At 43.6% G+C, this 20,672-nt stretch overlaps 1 protein-coding gene across 1 annotated transcript; it reads left to right on the forward strand.

The window, feature by feature from the left end:
* The first annotated feature begins 12,693 nt into the window (after positions 1-12,693).
* LOC133386129 (transmembrane and coiled-coil domain-containing protein 5B-like) lies at positions 12,694-13,605 on the forward strand. Its single transcript, XM_061629735.1, has one exon. The coding sequence runs from the start codon at positions 12,694-12,696 to the stop codon at positions 13,603-13,605; it is 912 nt and encodes a 303-aa protein (XP_061485719.1).
* Positions 13,606-20,672: the final 7,067 nt, after the last annotated feature.

A 20,672-nucleotide genomic window follows, 5' to 3' on the forward strand; every position in this document is an offset into this window, starting at 1 on the left:
CTCTGCAAGGGCCAAACCTCCATCCATAAGACTCTGGAGGACGCTATGTACTTTAAATGTGCACTGGATATTCTTTGAATGTATGGTGTGGATCTGCCCTTAGTCCCAGGGGCCAAATTTCACCCTGCTGGCCTCTCTGTGCCCCTTGGGACTCTTATTCGGCCACACCCCCACCCCAGCCACACCCTCTCTCTCCAGAAGACCCCTCACTGGCCTTACCTCACTCCCACCCTGAGTGTTTGCCTGACTGGCTGTGGCATGAAGCATCTTGTACAGTTCCTTGAAAGTTCAAACTAAAATCCGGAGTGGATTCCACTGCCCCACTGACATGGAGCCACCAGCCTCCACCGCTGGCTTGAATGTATTCTTGAACTCTGATTAGGACTCTTGCTTGCCTGAACAGCAGGAGCAGCTCACCTGATTGGGCAGAGCCACAGCCCTTCCCTCCCAGCAGCGGCGCCACTGCCGCTTACCAGGAGGGAGAGGAAGAATTGTGAGGCAGCAGCAGCAGCAGCTTGGGCTATGTAGATACCCCAGAAGGTGCACTGGATTGGTTTCACTGGCATGTCCACATAGCCCCAACTGCACTGCCCCTGCCCCTCCCTCCTCCCCAAAAACTGGCAGTGCCTCTGCCCCTACCTGGTGAGCTGATCCTGCTTGATGGAGGACAGAAAAGGGTGTGTTGAAACTAGCCTATTGTGGAAAAGTATAATTTACATTCATTGCTCTGCCCACCGCTCACGCATGGCCCCAAAAAGGTTGCCCGTAAAGGAATGTGGCCCTTAGGCTGCAAAAAAGCTCCCTACCCCTGGGATAAACAAATTCATGATGATAACCTAGAATGAATGGATTCCTTGGCAAGCCTGCTATCAAATGCGCTGTGGTGTGCAATAAGTGTGATACTGTCAGAAGGTGCAACTCTACTGCATGCCAGTATCTGCTGTCAAACAGACGCTGCTAGTTCCTGTCAGGTCATAACTGTTGTCAAATGTTGTCCATTATGTGTTAGAATGCTACCAAAATCGGGAATCTGTTGCATGAGATGCTGTCAAATCTTCACTGCTACTGCGGAATTTTTGTCTGTCAAATGTTTGTGCTGAATATCAAATGTTGATGTTCTTCCACCAAGGTTGATTCTTAAGTCATTCCACAGCGGTCTTGCTTCAGAGGCTGACTGTAGCTTGTGTTACGCTGTTTTTAATATTGTATTTTTAATGTGCTGAGCTCTGCCCTGGACCTTATGGCGAAGGGAGAGTAATCAAATAAACAAATAATATCTGTGCACTCAGAGAATAACTTGGAGAATATTTGCCATCCAAATTCAAATATGAAAAATCTGAGAATGTTTTCATTACAGCAACAGAGTCGGTATGGCTAGAGCGGGGTGGGGAACCTGCAGCCTTCCAAATGTCCCCAACTAGCACAGTCAATGCTCAGGGATGATCATGCTTGAACATTGGCCATGTTGGCTGGGCCTTATGAGAGCTGTAGTCCAGCAACATCTGGAGAGCACGGAATTGGCAACCCCTGGGTTAGGGTGTTGGACTCTACAACAGGAGAGGCCCAGGTTCACGTCTCTGCTCAGCCACAAAGCTTACAGGGTCAATCGTTACTCTGGGCCTACCTCATAAGGTTGTTGTGCAGATTAAAAGGTGAAACTATGTACGTAGCTCTTTGTTCCTTGGGGATAGGTCAAAATTGAAACATCCACTGCCAATTTTGCCACCCAATTCATAGGTGGTGAATTGAGGATAGCTCTTTCAGCACCCTTTTTGATGGGGGGGGGGATGATTCAACCCCAGAAACAGTTTCTGGTAGAAAATGGGCTTCTTTTCTTTCAAAGCTGCCAACTCTGCCACTGGAGTAGTAGACCCCTCAGAACTTGGAAAAGTTACTTTTTTGAACTACAACTCCCATCAGCCCAATCCAGTGGCCATGCTGGCTTGGGCTGATGGGAGTTGTAGTTTAAAAAAGTAACTTTTCCAAGCTCTGAGCCCCCTGCCACTGCTGCTCCCTCCCCCCAAAACAGCACGTAACAATTCATGCCACCCAACCCTCTTTCCTTTAGCCCTTGTGCCCCCCAAAGTTGCTTCCAAAAGCCACGAGAAACACACACACAAGTAGGTCCCCGAACAGCATGATCATTCATCATCACTGGTGATCACTCGTGGCCGAGTAAGATTGTCTTCCAGGGTAAGGTCTTTAAAGGTGGGTCCGTAAGTGACTGTGAAGGCCAATTCTGGATCCCCACAGCCTCCCACAGTGAGGACATCGGTTTCCAGATGGAAGATAGTCATGATGAGGATTTGCTTGACATGCCTTCCGCTTAGCTCGTTTGTCCCGTTCGCCCTGTACTCGTGCTTCTTTGATAATAGCCGATCTCCATTTGGGACGTTCCTGGGCCAAGACTTCCCAGTTCTGCAGACAAAAGGTGAAATCAACAGAACCTCAGAGCACGCGCAAAGCATTCAGGCAGGTTCTTAAAGGCTCAGACCACTTCTGTTTCCATTTGTCAAGCTCCGTAAAGAAGTCTTGATATCCTTCAAGGCTCCTCCCTATTTTCCTAAAAGGATTTATCTGTCCCTGCTGCTGCAAGCCGCAGGAGACAGAGTGGGCCTGAGACAACCCTTCTGCACTGCCACAAATTCACCAGCGGGGGGCACTTTTGCCTTAAACATGCATCAACAAAGAAAGGCATTTGTGACAACGGTAGAAGAATACATCTGAAAAGCTAGGATGCAAGCAGCTACCACTGTAATGCAGATGGTCAAAGCAGACTGCTTGACTCATAGGCAGTCAACAAAAAGGTGTGGGGAACCTCAGCTTTTCCCATTGGTGTTACATTTGTGTTATTTTAAAACACTGTGTTGCCGTACATAACGTGATGAAGAGACCACTGAACATACCAGGATAGGAAGACCACATGCAACGCGCGTGCATGGTGGATAAGTCCAACCCACGGCTATTGCATATCGTAGGCTAAATCAGGGGGTGGGGAACCTTTTTTATGCCAATGGCTGTGTTCCCTTCAAGGGTGCATCCAGGAGGGGAAGGGAAATCCTTCACTCCCCAGATGCTGTCTCCAGACCTCCCAATTTGCCTGTCTGTGCAGCAGTTCAGTGTGCGAGAGGGAAGGTCCCATATACCCAAATGGAACTATTTTCTATGTGCCATACAGAGCGAACAATTTGGGGAGTGGCCATCATCCCCCCCCCAATCACTCTCTTACGTCTTTTTTTTTTCAATTAATTTTTATTCTAATTTTCAAAACCAAAATAATACAAAAAGAAAACAACACAAATCAATAACTAATACAATACCAAAAAAATACATATATATAAAAATATTGACTTCCGATTTGTCATAGTTCAGCTATAAATCTATAATATATAACAAACCTATCTCTTAATAGATTATAAAATCACCTTCCTCCAGCGGTTATCTTAGTTGGTTTCAAATCTCATTAACATCATATCATTTTAATATTCCACAAAAAGTCAAAGAGAAGTTTCCAATCCTTGAGATATATATCAATCAATTTTTTTCTAAATAAACATGCCAATTAATCCAGCTCATCAAATCTACTAAATCCAGTAATTTCAAAACACTATAATTCAACTATAAATCTATAATATATAACAGACCTATCTCTTAATAGATTATAAAATCACCTTCCTCCAGCAGTTATCTTAGTTGGTTTCAAATCTCATTAACATCATATCATTTTAATCTTCCACAGAAAGTCAAAGAGGTTTCCAATCCTTGAGATATATGTCAATCATTTTTTTTTTCTAAATAAACATGTCAATTAATCCAACTCATCAAATCTACTGAGTCCAGTAGTTTCAAATCGCTCTTCTGTCATTATCCATATTGGGTCCATCTTCCATCTTTACGCACCCAAAAATCTTGCTGTCATAGTCATATAATAAAAGTCTGATAGGAATTTCCTCCATCACAGATATTTTCTTACCATCAAATCCAAACGTAACACTAAAGTATTGTTTCAAAGCCGCATCTCTGCTCCTCTTTTCCACATGATACACTAGTACATTTCTTGAAGGTTTTTCCATTGACACAAAACAGGGATTAATTCTATTAACTTTCTCCATTTCAAGTTCCATCAAATCCTTCCAGTCCAGGAATTTTTTTGAACCGATAATATCTTTATCTCCAATCTCTTCAATTCCTTCAGAGACAGCGCTGTATTCCAAACTGTAATATTTATCTCCAGGATCCGTCACAACCAGGAAATCCAAATCTTTTTTCATGTCCATATTTAAGCCAATCTCCATAGATTGAACCTTGCCTTTAATTTCTCTTTCATCCTTTTTTTGTTTTCCAGATCGATCTTTATTCTCCTTTCTCATAGAATCCTGAGTTTCTTTCAGCTCCTGTCTCATTTCATGAAATTCAGTTCTCCACGCTTGTCTATTATTTCTCAGTTCTTGTTTTATTGAGTTAATCCCATCCATTATTTTCTGAAGCATGTCTAGAAATAAAGTCCCTTCTTGTACATCCATGATCTTCTTAATTGCCATTCTTAAAACCAAAAGAACAAAACTCCTTCAATTTTCAATGTCCCAAGCAAAGAGCAGTTTATTTCTTTATCCAGTTACAAAGGAGTTAATCTTTCCAACCAACTAACGTCACACGCTAGACAGTCCTTATCTCTTAAATGTCCAGAAGTGCAAAAACAGCTTTCAGTTCACAGCGTTCAAATAACTAGTAGCAGAGAGAATGAGCAGATTCGTCAACAACAACAAAAAAGTAGATCAGAAAAAATAGTCCCTTATATATATTACACAAAAGTCTTGTAAATCAAAAAGATTTCTTATCTCTCCCAATCAGAAAGCTCTCATCCGTTGTAATCTTTAAAACGCAATTTTCCATGTCAGCTTTTTGCAATTAAAAAAAAAAAAGATAAGCTATTTATATTTTCTTCCCCCTTAGTTCCGTAAATAAAGAAGGAAAGTCTTACCTCATCTAGGTTATCTTAATTGCTGTTACTTTGACAAATCTCTTTAGCTATATAGATAAGAAAATGATAAATGTAGACAGGAGGTTTGCCTGCTAGTCCGTTAAAAAAAAACGGGTCACTTATCCAGCTGAGCTAGCATAAAATCCTCGCTCTGTCTGAACTGCTGGAAGACAGACAATTCTGACGAATTCCAGGCTCCAACAATCAAAACAAAACTATGTGGCAGATCTCACGCTTCTTCCTTATCCGGAAGAAATCATCCCCAGTCAGAAAAAACCCTTCTGACTGAATTTAAAACTGGATAAGTTTCATCCAAGACGGGAGCCCGTCTCAGAGGCAGCACAGGCGGAGGGATCCTCCTGGGAAGTCCCAATCACTCTCTTACGTCTTGTCTCCTGCCTATCAGTCCTAGTGTCAACCTGAGGATATTCAGATTCAGATGACATACCAGTCACCTTGTTTGGAGGGCGGGGCAGGGAGAGCCCTCGGCACCTCCCTTCTACACCATCCTGGCCTGAGAATGTGGCTCTGCCATCATCCCCAGACTCGGAAGATGACTCCCCCTGCAAGTTCTCCTGCTCAACAGCCACATAGGAGCATAACGCTGCAGACCAGGCATTGCAGCCAGCTCTCCTAAGGGGTGGAGTCAACGAGAGGAAAGGCCCTGCCAGCCTTCTGAGGCCTTCAAATGACGCTGGTCCTCTGCTGAGACGTCATCCACAGCTGAGCCTGCTGGGAGCTGACCAGAGTCCTGCTTTGCCTGGCTACAGACTAAATGAGGCTGTTGTAATCACCGATACATCCCCTTGCAGGCCTCAAGCCCCAGTTAGGCTTAGGAGAAAAGGTCTTTTTAATAGTGATGAGATCCCTCCCCCCAGCCTAATTGCTGCATGGTGGGTGGAACCAAGGAGGCAACACCAAAGGCCCCGTGGGCTCTTATCCAGGCCATGAGCCTCAGCCTTGGGCTAAATAGAACCTCCATGATCAGAGGCAATGTATCTCTGAATAACAGATACTGGAATGGCCATCACCTTATTTTTCTGTTCAAATTTTATTATTTATTCTTTTAATCATTTATATCCTGTCATTGCAAAATAATTTTCTTCTAAAGCAGCTTACAAAACAAAAACAACAAAGGCACAAAACAAGGGCCACATCCACACGACACATTTATTTATTTATTTATTTATTTATTATTTCAATTTATATACCGCCCTTAGCAGAATAGCTCTCAGGGCGGTGAACAAACAAGATAAAATACAATATATCATAATAAAAATCACAAAAACATGTACAAACAAACAACAGAAAGCACAACAAAAACGAAATACAACACAAATTAAGAAGGATACATGTTAAAAGTAGAAAGATTAAGAAAATTAAAAGATTAAAATGCCTGGGAGCATAAAAAGGTCTTTACCTGGCGCCGGAAAGATAGAAGTGTAGGCGCGAGGCGTACCTCTTCGGGGAGGCTGTTCCACAACTCAGGGGCCACCACAGAAAAGGCCCTAGATCTAGTAACCACCCTCCGGGCTTCCCGATGAGCTGGTACCCGGAGGAGGGCCTTAGATTCTGAACGAAGTGAACGGGTAGGTTCGTATCGAGAGAGGCGTTCCACAAGGTATTGAGGTCCCACGCCGTGTAAGGCTTTATAGGTCAAAACCAGCACCTTGAATCTCGCCCGGAAGCAAATAGGGAGCCAGTGCAGACGCGCCAGAATAGGTGTTATATGCGAAGACCGACTGGTCCTCGTCAATAGTCTGGCAGCCGCGTTCTGCACCAGCTGAAGCTTCCGAAATGTCTTCAAGGGCAGCCCTACGTAGAGCGCATTACAGTAATCCAATCTTGAAGTTACCAGAGCATGAACAACGGAAGCGAGGTCATCCCTGTCCAGATAGGGGCGTAGTTGGGCTACCAGACGAAGATGGTAAAATGCATTCCGTGCCACCGAGGCCACTTGGGCCTCGAGAGACAAGGAAGAATCGAAAAGAACCCCCAAACTACGTACCTGTTCTTTCAGGGGGAGTGTAAACCCATCCAGAACAGGGTGAACATCCACCATCTGAGCAGGGAAGGCGTTCACCAGCAGTGTCTCGGTCTTGTCTGGATTGAGTCTCAGTTTATTAGCTCTCATCCAGTCCATTATTGCGGTCAGGCAACGGTTCAGCACATCAACAGACTCACCTGAAGAAGATGAAAAGGAGAAATAGAGCTGCGTGTCATCAGCATATTGATGGCAACGCACTCCAAAACTCCTGATGACCGCACCCAGCGGTTTTGCCACTTTAAATAGTTGCTGCATCCCCTGAAGAATGCTGGGAACTCTAGTTTGTTAAGGGTGCTGAGAGCTGTCAGGAGACCCCGATTCCCCTGAAAGAGCTACAGTCCACCAAGTGGTTCCACAATCCATCCCTCTTCCCTGGGAATTCTGGGAGCTGTAGCTCTGGGAGAGGAATAGGGGCCTCCTAACTAGGGTTGCCAGGTCCATGGCCTGAGATTGATCCTATATCTTTAGGAGAAGAGAAGGTCAGCCAAGTGCAGGTGTTCTTGCAACACTGTAATGGGAAAAACCACAAGGTGGAATTCTCCCTTCCCCCTGCACACTTTTAAAGATACGGAAGACCTCTTGGAGGCCGGGCCTGGCAACCAAGAGGTCTTCTGTATCTTTCAAAGTTGTGCAGGGGGAAGGGAGAATTCCACCTTCTGGTTTTTCTCATTATAGTGTTGCAAGAACACCTGCACTTGGCTGACTCTCTCTTCTTCTAAAGATACAGGATCAGTCTCAGGCCAAGAACCTGGCAACCCTACTCCTAACAGCTCTCAATAGTTCCCAGGATTCTTTGGGGGAAGATGACAGCACTTTAAATGTAGAGTGCGGATGTGGCCACAGTTACAATAGTAACATTTAACAGCCCAGCACCTTCATGTGCTGCTTGTGAGCATGTCAGAGGCCTCCAAATAGCCACTGGACATATTTATTTCCCTTTTCCCTTCCCCTCCCTGCTTCATTGTAGATTCCTTAGAATCTGAGTTTTTATTTTTGTGGTTTTCTTTCATTTAAACTTTCCTGGGCTGGCATGCTTTTAAAGATACAGGCCTAGCCTCCAAGAGCTGGCATCTTGAGCTAAAAGGGTTAGGTAGCAAGCAATGGAAACAGAGGAAGCTGCCTTATATTGAGTCAGGTCGTTGGTCTATGTAGTGTGACTTCACTGACCGGCAGCAGCTGTCCTGGGTTCCAGGCAGGAGTCTCTCCCAGCCCTACCAGGAGATGCTGGGGACTGAACCTGGAATCTTCTGCATGCTTACCCACTGAGCTGTGGCTCTTCTCTGTGTGCCTGGAGAGTCAATGCTAGGAAGACTACTGGCCAGATGACAAATCAATTGACTTGGGATTAGGGTTGCCAGGCTCAGGGCCTGAGACTGATCCTGTATCTTTAAGAGAAGAGAAAGTCAGCCAAGTACAGGTGTTCTTGCAACACTGTAATGGGAAAAACCACAAGGTGGAATTCTCCCTTCCCCCTGCACAACTTTTAAAGATACAGGCCCAGCCTCCAAGAGGATCTTTAAAAGTGTGCAGGTGGAAGGGAGAATTCCACCTTGTGGTTTTTCCCATTACAGTGTTGCAAGAAAACCTGCACTTGGCTGAATTTTCTCTTCTCTTAAAGATACAGAATCATTCTTAGGCCCTGAGCCTGGCAACCCTAGTCTGGCTAGCTGTCTGTGCCCAAGCTGGCTACTAGGGAGGATGGGGGAGCGTACAGAAGCATTTGCATGGTTCAGGGCCTGACTGAGAACCAGGAAAGAATGGAGCCCCCGCCTTTATATCGGTTCCTAGTGTGAGCTGCTCCATTGCATCAGCTCTCATACCAGCTCCAGACTTCCTGACTCTGGAAAACAGGCACTCATGTGGACGGCTAGGCAGTGAGCTTCGGAATCTTAAAAATATTGCCCGGCAGAGACATAAACATGCAAAGCCTCGGGATGGATGAATCTGTCAGTTTGGGTTTCTCATTTTTCCAGTCTTCATTTCCGTTCTCCACATTTCCACATCAGTTTGCAAATTTTCTTCTAAAAAGTCCTCGTAAAAATCCATCAGCATTTTGGCACAAATTTCTCCTAACCTATTTGTATGTAATTTTGGCTAAACACAAACAATTTTGCAAAGCAATGTAAAGCATTTGTGTATGCTAGTTTGCACTAATGTAGGCGTCGTTGTGCATACTTTGTCCTTGTACGTGCATTTTTGCACCTCGGCTGGAGAACGGCACTGCAAAATTTGGAGAAGCGCAAGTTTTGAAGGACGACTGTGTTTAGGTTTCCATATTGTTTTGGAAAAAGCACATTAGGCAGGTTGACCTTCAAATGAGAACCGGACGGAATTTCTCCTGCACTCTTAGCCTGTACAGAGAACAAGACTATTTGGGTCCATCTAACCCAAAATTGTCTGCTCAGACTGGCAACAGCTTTCCAGGATCTCTGTCAGAGGGTTTTCTAGAGCTGCTTGCTGAGATCCTTTTAACTGGAGATGCCAGGGTCAAAACCCTGAGCACTTCTGGATGCATGCAAAGCAGATGTAGACTTTTGCTTGCAGGAGCCTATTGTGGGGGTGCTCGCTCCAAGCTGCAGTGCAGATGGGCGAAGCATTCAAGGCAAGGCCTCCAGCTGGGCATAAATATTTAACATGATGATCAACTATTAGGCACTCCCTTGATCAGAATAAATTGCTTTCATTTCCCCCAGGGCTTAGCCGTCTTCAAGTAAGAGGCTCAAAATTAAAACCATTCTGTCCCTTTTATCTGTTTGAGGGGGCCCTTTGCTGCCAACCTGGTCCAACATTAACCACTTCCTCTCTGGCTCTTGACAAAACTAATTTTTTTTGCAATAGCATTCAAATAAGCAAAGATGTATATCCTGCCTTTCTTTTAAACGACGAAGGTGGCTTAAAAAAAAATAAAATCAAAATAAACGTACAACATAAAGAAAATGCAAAGTTTTAAAATTTAATCCAGATCACAAGAATCCCAAACAGCAAGGTGGTATAAACCCAGTGACTAAGACCCTGAGTCAGAGGCTGCAGAATCACCCTCGAAGGAGTCAGTCTGGATTTCTGTCTCTGGGCCTGCTGATGGTGAATGGGGGTGTTTGTGTGGGTGTCACTAAACCCAAAGCTGGCAGGCAAAAAAACCCTGCCCTAGACCTTATACAGACAGATTTTAAGTGCTGTTCATATCATCAAATTGAGTTATTTGCTGGATTGTTACATTTTGACTTGATTTACCCATATTTGATATTGTAATGATGTATTGATTTGCAGCTTTTGTTGCTCTGTTGTGAGCCACTAAGTCATACTGACAGGAGACCTTTAATGGACCTAAGTTAGTCTGAGTGGGGTTAGCATTGGATACAGCCCTAAACACTGAGACGCTTACGAGCACCTTTTCTGGGTACAAAGAACTGATTACCTTTCAGCCTGCCTTGCTGGTTCATTGGCACAGGAAGCGGGCCAGGTGGGAGGCCAGGAAGTGTAGGAGAAATATCCCATTTTCAGGCCAGAGGGTTGGCCTTTTCTAGCTCTTCAAAAGATGGTGGAGCCTAGGAGAGATGGGCTGGAGGAAAGAGGCTCAAAAGGCCTCAGTTCACTTCCAACCTTTCTTGAAGCCCGCGGCTTGCTAAGAGCTCTCCATGGTGCTGAAACACCCAATCTGCCCTGCTTGCTGGGCTCCTCCCTGGGAACAGAACAAGACATGCTGCTCCTAATATAAGACAGACAACAAGCAAAGAGGAGCAGAAACAGCTTCTGATACGTTCCTTCAACATCCCTTCCAAAAGCACTGTGATTGGAAAGCCCTAGGTAAACGACATTCCCTGATTGGAAGCTAGAGCTGCCAGTCACAAAAGTACACTCCTTCTTCTCCCTTTCCACTGCTTGGCATTTTCCTTTTATGGAGAACTTATGGAAGGCCCAAAATACATCAAATTGGGCTTACAAAAGAAAAACAACGACCATCCGAAGGTCCAAGGCAGGTCCAAAATTTCAAGAATAGCTTTAGTTAGGACTGCTTCAGATCAGAGTCACCTTGGTTCAGAGGTGGTCCTTAGTTTTTACCCTACTTTTTTCTCCAAGGACTTCTGGACAGTGTACATAAAAAGAGCCTGGCTGATGAATCAGGTCAAAAGGGGCCCATTTAGTCCAGCATCCTGTTCTCTGTGGTCAACCAGATGCTTATGGGAAGCCCACAAAGAGGTCCTGACTGCAATAGCACTCTCCCTGCCTGTGATCCCCCTGCAACCGGCATCCAAAGGAATACTGCCTCTGACTGTGGCGGTACAGCCTAGCCATCATGGCTCACCCAACAGAGCCTTTTCCTCCTTTATATCCTTATGATCATATATTAACAATTCTGTGAGGTTAGGCTTACGAGATAGTCAACCACAGTTGGCCTTCATGGCTTAACAGTGTTAAGATCCTTGTTCAAAATGGACTTGGACTATGGACAGGTGAAGTGGCCCTCTTAGTACTGAATTCTGAAGCTGTTGTGCAGGGAATTGCTTTGGAACGTCTGCTGGTCTGCTTCATTTCAGGTGTTACCTCCTTGGCTGCAGATGCTGGATGCTATTTTTCTCTCTGATATTGTTATAATTGCAAGTGGATTGCTGTCCAGTTACACAGGTGCATAGGAAACTGCCTTATACCACATCAGGCCAATGGTCCACCTGCTTGTCTATGCTGAGTGGCAGCAGCTCTCCAGAGTTTCAGGCAGGGGACATTTCCAGCCTTACCTGGAGATACCAGAGACTGAACCTGGGACCTTCGGCATACAAGGCAGATGCTACCACTGAGCTATGGCATGCCACTTCACCAAATTGCTACATGGAGACAGGGGTTTGGCGAGGAAAGAGTTAAGAGGGTGGAAAAACAGCATCAACTAGAGATGGAGAACTTGTGGCTCTCCAGGACTTCAACTCCCATCTTTCCTGACCTTTGGCAATACTGGCGTGGCCTGATGGGAGTTGGAGTCCAGCAACCTCTGAAAAGCCACAACTTCCTTACCCCTGGCTTAAAAGGTTTACTACCAGTCAAGCCTGCCAACCTGACTGGGCTATACGTTCCTTCTGTTAGGCAGGAGTGGCTCCCCTTCGGCCCTCCAGATGTTGCTGGTTTACAACTCCCATCATCCCTGACCATTGGCAAAGCTGGATGGGGCTGATGAGAGCTGGAGTCCAGCAACTTTTGGAAGGCCACAGGTTCACCACCCCACTGTAGAGATATTAAACACTATGCAAGCATTAACAAGACCCAGAACTTATAAATATGTATATTGAAAGCAATGTATTATGCAAAGTATTATATCAATTACTAATGAATACTGGTAATAGTCAGAGCTTGGAAAAGTTACTTTTTTGAACTACAACTCCCATCAGCCCCAGCCAGCATGGCCACTGGATAGGGCTGATGGGAGTTGTAGTTCAAAAAAGTAACTTTTCCAAGCTCTGGTAATAGTCCACTTTGTCTAAATGTAGCCTTTATCGGGTTTCTATAGCAAAGTCCTAATTCCTTGGGGGGGGGGGAAATATTTTTGTGTTGAACTCCAATAGCAATGTAAAATAATAAACAATATGGATGGTAATCTTCCCATAGATTTCAAAAATAGTGCTTCTGTTTGTCTGCTTTTTGCAAAAAGGTCACCAGCTCCGCATGAAGCTTCTTAACCATGTCATCATCGGTGGAGGATCTGTCTCTGGCAAATGAAAACCTCCGGTGCCAAATCAATGACCTGAGAGAAACAGTGGCCTGCCTTGATTCTGAGAATCAGGAGCTGCTCAAAGAGAACAGATGCATCAAGGATCACAACAGGAGCCTGCAAGGGACTGCAGATACATTTAAGGCCACGATGGAGGAGATGCAGAAGAAGGTGGAGGATATTAGAGAGAGGATGGACCATGCGAACATGAAGATCCACGAGCTGGACATCCAAAACAAGTCTTTGGTGAAAGCTAATGAGGAGCTCAACAAGGAACTGCATGAGGTGTCTTCTCAGGTGGCCCTTTTCCAAGACTACAAAGCAGCTCAGGAGAAGGACCTTCTAGAGATGCAGAACCTCTCAGCAGAAGTCAAAAAGTACCTGAAGAGCCTGGAGGAGAGGCTGGAGGAGACGGAGCATCACTATCATGCAGAGAAGAGCCATTCCTCCCAGCTGAAGGAGAAGGTAGGGACACTTCTTCAGCTCCGGCAAAACCAGAGGAATGACATCAAAGATCTACAGGCCCAACTGGAGACCTGTGTACAGCAGGCCACAATCTTGAGATTGGACCAGGAGAACAGGGTGCAGATGGGTTCGCTAATGCACGAAATTGTGGAGGCCAAGCTGGTGGATGTTGCTTTGAACAGATCAAAGAGCAGGAAAGCCATGTATTGGCTCTGGAAGTTGGGGAAATTCCTGACCATCCTGGTTCTTGGCTGCATTCTCCTCCTAGTCTTAGCCCTCAGCTACACCTATTTTTTCAATCAGCAATTCATTGCGGAGACTGTCCTGGTGTTTCTTAGCGAACAGAACATCAACAAAATTGTGCAAGGCTTCGCTCACTACCTGACATGGAGAAACGATGGCCTTTTGCCATTTTGAGAGGCAGGCCGTATAGACTTTCCCTGGAGGAGGCCAGATCCGCTCTCTTCCTCATCGTTCTTCCTGCACCTTGATTTTGACACTAGAAATCTATGGATTTAAATACATTGTAGGAATCCAAATAGATGGTTATGGCCATTGCTTCATTCGTATTTAGTTGTGTTTTTACATTGCTGTATAAAATGTTACATTAGTATAGTAAATTCATGAGCAAATGAACACATGACGAATTGTTCGGTTTATCTGTATCAACCCAAAGCCATTTATGGCCACTTTCTCTAACAACCCAACATTTGCTGAAACTGAGGAAAAGGAGAGAAGAAGAAAAAGGGGGTAATTAAAAGTGCAAAATTTCAGCTGGGACATGTTGCTTGTATTTTATATTCAAATGCTGTACAAAAAAATTATCATCATTATTCATTTTATCTCTTACCATTGGTCAGATAACTGACTCCATGTAGGAGGGCAGAATGTGGGAAAACACTGTTACATGTACGGGGGAGCGGGGAGAAATTCAATTCAGCTCACATTTAAAGACAAATCTGACAAATTTGCACTTTCTGAAATAATATCCAGACCAAAACACAGCCATCCTTAGGAATTCACACATCCAAATTTTGCAACACACTTCTTTAACCAAACAATGTTTGCAAAAATGCATATATTATGGGAAATTGTGCATAAATACAAATATATTTAGTGAAAATAACACAGAAAATGCATTATATTAGGGGAAATTGCTTGCAAAAATGGGTACATTATTCAGAACTACATACAAAAATATATTTATTAGGAGAAATTTGCAATAAAATGCTGGAAAACTTTCGTATTTTTTTTTTTTTTAAATCACGCTTTGCTGCAGAAATGTGGAGAACTGAATGTAAGGTTGGAAAAATGAGAAACTGAGAGAACCAAAGTGGACACATCCTTCCATCCCTACATATACATAAAGCTTTTGAAGGCAGAGCAGTTGCTACAACTTTTTTATCTTGACCCCTATGGAGACCTGCAAGACAAAGTTCTGCCAGCCATCATGCATCATGATTTGGACCAGAAAATAGCGTCAATAGCTTGCACAGTTCAAGACTTTAAAAGGAACACTCTTTCACCTCCCGCTCCAGAAAAAAACCCACATCCTTGGAGAACAGGGCCAAGAAGCAATGGATACAGCCCCTGAATCTTTCAGCCTGTTTGTTTATTGATTTATTATGCATAAAAATATTTGAATCCATCGATGAATTGAGAGATAGGTTGGGATATAAGAGCAAACACATGAAAGATTGATTGTTATGTGCCTTCAAGTCGATCACAACTTATGGCAACCCTATGAATCAGCAACCTCCAAAAGCATCTGTCATGAACCACCCTGTTCAGATCTTCTAAGTTCAGGTCTGTGGCTTCCTTGATGGAATCAATCCACCTTTTGTTTGGCCTTCCTCTTCTTCTACTCCCTTCTGTTTTTCCCAGTATTATTGTCTTTTCTAGTGAATCAGATCTTCTCATTATGTGTCCAAAGTATGATAATCTCAGTTTCATCATTTTAGTTTCTAGTGATAGTTCAGGTTTAGCTCATTCTAACACCCAATTAGTTGTCTTCTTTACAGTCCATGGTATCCCCAAAGCTCTCCTCCAACACTACATTTCAAATGAGTTAATTTTTCTCTTATCCGCTTTTTTCACTGTCCAACTTTCACATCCATACATAGAGATCGGGAATACCATGGTCTGAATGATCCTGACTTTAGTGTTCAGTGATACATCCTTGCATTTGAGGACCTTTTCTAGTTCTCTCACAGCTGCCCTCCCCAGTCCTAGCCTTCTTCTGATTTCTTGACTATTGTCTCCATTTTGGTTAATGACTGTGCCGAGGTATTGATAATTCTTGACAAGTTCAATATCCTAGTTGTCAACTTCAAAGTTACATAAATCTTCTGTTGTCATTACTTTAGTCTTCTTGACATTCAGCTGTAGTCCTGCTTTTGTGCTTTCCTCTTTAACTTTCATCAGCATTTGTTTCAAATCATTACTGGTTTCTGCTAGTAGTATGGTATCGTTTGCATATCTTAAATTATTGATATTTCGCCCTCCAGTTTTCACACCTCCTTCATCTTGGTCCAATCCCTCTTTCTGTATGATATGTTCTGCGTACAGATTAAACAAATAGGGTGATAAAATACACCCCTGGCTCACACGCTGTCTGATGGGGAACCAATCGGTTTCTCCACATTCTGTCCTTACAGTAGCCTCTTGTCCAGAGTATAGGTTGTGCATCAGGACAATCAGATGCTGTGGCACCCCCATTTCTTTTAAAGGATTCCATAGTTTTTCATGATCTACACAATCAGAGGCTTTGCTGTAGTCTATAAAGCACAGGGTGATTTCCTTCTGAAATTCCTTGGTCCATTCCATTATCCAACATATGTTTGCAATATGATCTCTGGTGCCTCTTCCCTTTCTAAATCCAGCTTGGACATCTAGCATTTCTCGCTCCATATATGGTAAGAGCCTTTGTTGTAGAATCTTGAGCATTACTTTACTTGCATGGGATATTAAGGCAATAGTTTGATAATTACTGCATTCCCTGGGATCCCCTTTCTTTGGAATTGGGATGTATATTGAACGCTTCCAGTCTGTGGGCCATTGTTTAGTTTTCCATATTGTTGACAATTTTTTGTCAAAATTTGAACAGATTCCATCTCAGTAACTTGTAGCAACTCTCTTGGCATGCCGTCTATTCCTGGTGATTTGTTTCTTCCAAGTATTTTAAGAGCAGCTTTCACCTCACATTCTAACATTTCTGGTTCTTCTTATAGATTATGATGATCATGAAAGTTACTGAATTTCTCACCCACCCTTCACCATAAGGGCCCATATAATATGAAAATGCAGTGTTAAAATCAGTTAAAATAATTAACACTACTCAGTCTCAAAATCATCTGCCTTCATTGTCTCCATTGCAGGAGTTTCCAGATGGCTATTATGACCCCTAATCTCCGTTAATGACTGGGCGCCTGTCTCCTCAGCTGGGGCCCCTCAATGTTGCTCTTTTGAAGAGCTCTTTCAGCTCACTCCAGCCGGAGGATCCCAATTTTTTTTTTTAAACACACACATACAGACCACACCACAATGACAGCTCAGGAAAAAGTGGCTCTGGTTTTTGAGATTAGGGGCTCTTTAGCAGTGCGCTTCGGCAAAGTGGCATGCGTGTAAATGAGAGAGATTTAAAACTGAGACGGCACAACCATATAGGAAATGAATTTGGCTTGGGGAAACAGGCCCAGCAGTAGACCCAAATGGTCTATTAAAAACAAAATTAGATATTTATTAAATATGAAATATTAAACAGGCGCCATCTCTGTTATCTTTTTGCAGCCTATTGAAGACCTTCCTCTTTCAACAAGACTTTTACGTTGAGACCTTATCCCAGTCTACATCTGTGCTGGAATTGCTTTCTAATATATTTTTAAACCTTTTTTAAAAAAAATGTTAACCTTTGTTAAAAAAAGATGTTGTGAAAGCTTTTTTATAAAATGTTTTTAAAGATGTTTTGTTTTAATGTATTTTAAAGTCTGTTTTTATGATGTTTTAAAGTGTTTTCAGTGCTTTTGTTTGCCACCCTGGGCTCCTGCTGGAGGAAGGGCAGGATATAAATCAAATAATAAAATAAATCAGGAAAGCAACTGGGCAGGATTGGGGCGAAGAACTGTGATCAAGTCAGCAGTTCAAAGATCCCATAGGCAAGACACAGTTTTGCCACCTCAAACCCTGTCTCCACCTGCAAGATGGTGAGTTACACGGACCTACCTTAAAAGGTTTTTGGAAGGATTTCACAACGGTGCAGGTGAAGTGCTTTGAACATCTTATATGTGCTGTAGAAATTCATTAGTATATAATGATAGTAATAACAAAATAAGACAGCATGCCAGAGGGACAGAATCCTGTAGAGGGACCATAGCAGAGCAGGAGGAGAGAGAAAAAGAGAGCAGACCTGTTTTTAGAAAGGGCTCCGATGTCAGTGGAGCAGTGAATCCACTCCGGGTTTTAGTCTGAACGTCCAAGGTGCTTTCAGGTGCTGACACCAGAGCCACCAGCCTCCACTTGAAAGGGCCCTTGTGACTTTCAGCAGCCACACAGCAACCAGAAATTCTGCAGCTTTCCCCATCATTGCCTCTGAAGGCCAGGAAAAATCTTTGTATCAGGCATAGAGGCTGAATATGACCCCCCGGGACCGAATATGGTCCTCAGGACTCCCCTCAAGCCCTTTTCAGGCCACACCCCTTCTCCCCAGGCCATGCCCCTCCCTGGCCTTGACTCACACCCTCTTTAAGGGCTTTTGCCTGGCTGCAACGTGTCCTTGAACTCTGAGAATGTTCTTCCTTGCCTGGATGGAGGATGGAGGCGGGCATGGGGGGGGGGGAGAGTTGAAACTTTGGTATGGTTGGGATGTTGCCTAAGGGGAAGATTTGCATCCTTGGCTCCACCCATTTTCTAAGCATCCACAGAGCCGTAGCTTTGGACTGTGGACAAAGATCCTGTGTCAAGCTGGAGTTGTTGGGATGGAATTCAGCTTGTCTGGGGGTTTGTGTGGAAAAGAGGAGACAGAGAGAGGAGTCTCCAGCCTTCCAAGACTGTCTTTCTGATCTAACCTGTGCTGACCTTCCTTCAGGTATGTGTACACTGATAATCGTAAGGTTGTTTACCTGATTTCCTCCTCCTCTTTCTTCTTTGTCCCACCTTGGGAGATGAGACATCTTTCCTTTTGTCTCTCCTGCAGAGATCAAAGAGCAAGCATGGCTTCGCATCTCCAACTTTGAAAAAAATGGAAATGGACTGCCTTCAAGTCGATTCCTACTTATGGCAAGCGGTATCCAGAGGGGGTTTACCATTGCCTCCCTCTAGGGTTGCCAGGCTCAGGGCCTGAGAATGATTCTGTATCTTTAAGAGAAGAGAAAATTCAGCCAAGTGCAGGTGTTCTTGTAAAGATACAGAAGACCTATTGGTTGCCAGGCCTGGCCTCCAAGAGGATCTTTAAAAGTTGTGCAGGGGGAAGGGAGAATTCCACCTTGTGGTTTTTCCCATTACAGTGTTGCAAGAACACCTGCACTTGACTGAATTTTCTCTTCTCTTAAAGATACAGAATCATTCCCAGGCCCTGAGCCTGGCAACCCTACCTCCCTCTGAGGCTAAGAGGCAGTGAGACCCAAAAGGGGGTGCATGTCAAGAATAGCTAAGTTTGGTCAAGCTAAAATGGCTCAACCAGAAGGAATTCTGGGGGCTTTGTTGCAAAGACCTCCGGGATACTCTGTGCTGGGGAAACCCAAGTGTTTTAGTGCCAGACAGCTGCAAATGGCTAATGTCAAGAAGATGCAGCTGAATCCTATCTGTTATCTTTTATCTGCTTCCTAAGATCAAAGTCGGGCGTTTGGGTATTGCAGATCAGGGACCACTTGGTGTGACTGTCTAGCCCTCCTTTTCTTCAAAGAAGGTGATCAGGGAAGGTTTAGCTAACCACAACTAGGGATTTTTCCTATGCATTTCCTACAATGAATGAAAGCTTTCTTGTTTTCCTAAACCCAGAGTCTCAGTGTGATTGTATCCAGGGCAAAGTGTGCTGCATCCTTAGGGATCCTGTCACAGTTCAGCTTCTGCCAGCATCCAGCACAAATCCTAACAAATGCTACCTATCAATGCAGTGCAATTTAAAAATAATAATCTGGGGATGGGGGGGTAATGGGACATTAGAATATCCTATGAGAAAGAGGATCTTCAGAATGTTACTGAGAAGTTGCGCAAAACAGAGAGCTGGACTAGGTAGACGTTTGGCCTGATCCAGCCAGTTCTTATGTTCTTGTTAATGCTCATTACATAAGAACATACAAAGGTGCCTTGTACAAAGTCAAGCCGCTGGCCCATTAAACTGTGTTGTGTACACTGACCTCTACAGTGTTTCAGGCAGACAACTCTCCCAGCTCTACCTGGAGATGATGATGATAATTAGTGGTATTTGTTAGTTGCCTTTTTCACATTGAAATTCAAAGCATCTTACAAAGAAATCTGAAAAACCTATTCGAAAATTGTCTTTATTTTGTATTGACAATACAAAAATATCAAAATATATCAAGCACAACTCAAGAAAAAAAGTACAAGAAATAAATAATTCTCAAAACGATATACAAAATGCAAGTCGAATACAGTACAGCTAGCCTACAATTGGGAGTCATCTAACAAGCATAGTCAATCATTTAATAAACTAAGTAGATAGAAATAATTAGATAATTGAACCTGGGACGTTCTGTATGCAAAGCAGATGTCCTACCACTGAGTTGCGGCTCTTCTCCTAAACAACAGTTTCCATACTCGCATCATACATGAGGATCAACACTACAGCTCTGCAGCTGCCTAGATGTACCACGAACCAAACTAGGGTTGAGGGGGGGGAATGTTTTAAGGCCAGCCTTCCCCAATTTGGTGCCCTCGAAATGTTTTGGACTAGAACTTCCCTCAGATCCAGCCAGCCTGGCCAACGATCAGGGATGATTGGAGTTGGAGTCCAACAACATTTGGAGGTAAAGATAGGGAGAAATTCTTTTAGTTTGCATTTTAATGCAAATCCAGCTAACTGGCACTTCCCAAACCAGTATGTGAACCGAAACATAGCCGTCCTTTGAAACTGGCACTTCTCCAAGTTTTCCAGTGCAATTCTCCAACCAAAAAAAGACCTACCAAAAAATTAATAATTATATATTAGGGAAGATGACACACAAAAATGCTTGTTTTAGAAAAAATAATGTATAAAAATGAGTTATTATAAGGGAAATTGTTTGACCTGTGTACAGAGGGCAAAACTCTGTACAAAAACGTGTGCTTTAAATGAAATGCACATGAAAATGTACATCAATTTTTAAAAAAATAAATACCCAAACCGATGTGGAAATGGGAAGAACTTAACTTAAGAATGGAAGAACGAGAATCCAGGAGAAAGTAAAATTGTCAGATTTATCTATCCCTAGCTGGAGGGCCATCTCTACATTAAAAAGTATTGTTTAACAACAACAACAACAACAATA

This window comes from Rhineura floridana, chromosome 5 (assembly GCF_030035675.1).
Source record: "Rhineura floridana isolate rRhiFlo1 chromosome 5, rRhiFlo1.hap2, whole genome shotgun sequence".
NCBI classification, from domain to species: domain Eukaryota; kingdom Metazoa; phylum Chordata; class Lepidosauria; order Squamata; family Rhineuridae; genus Rhineura; species Rhineura floridana.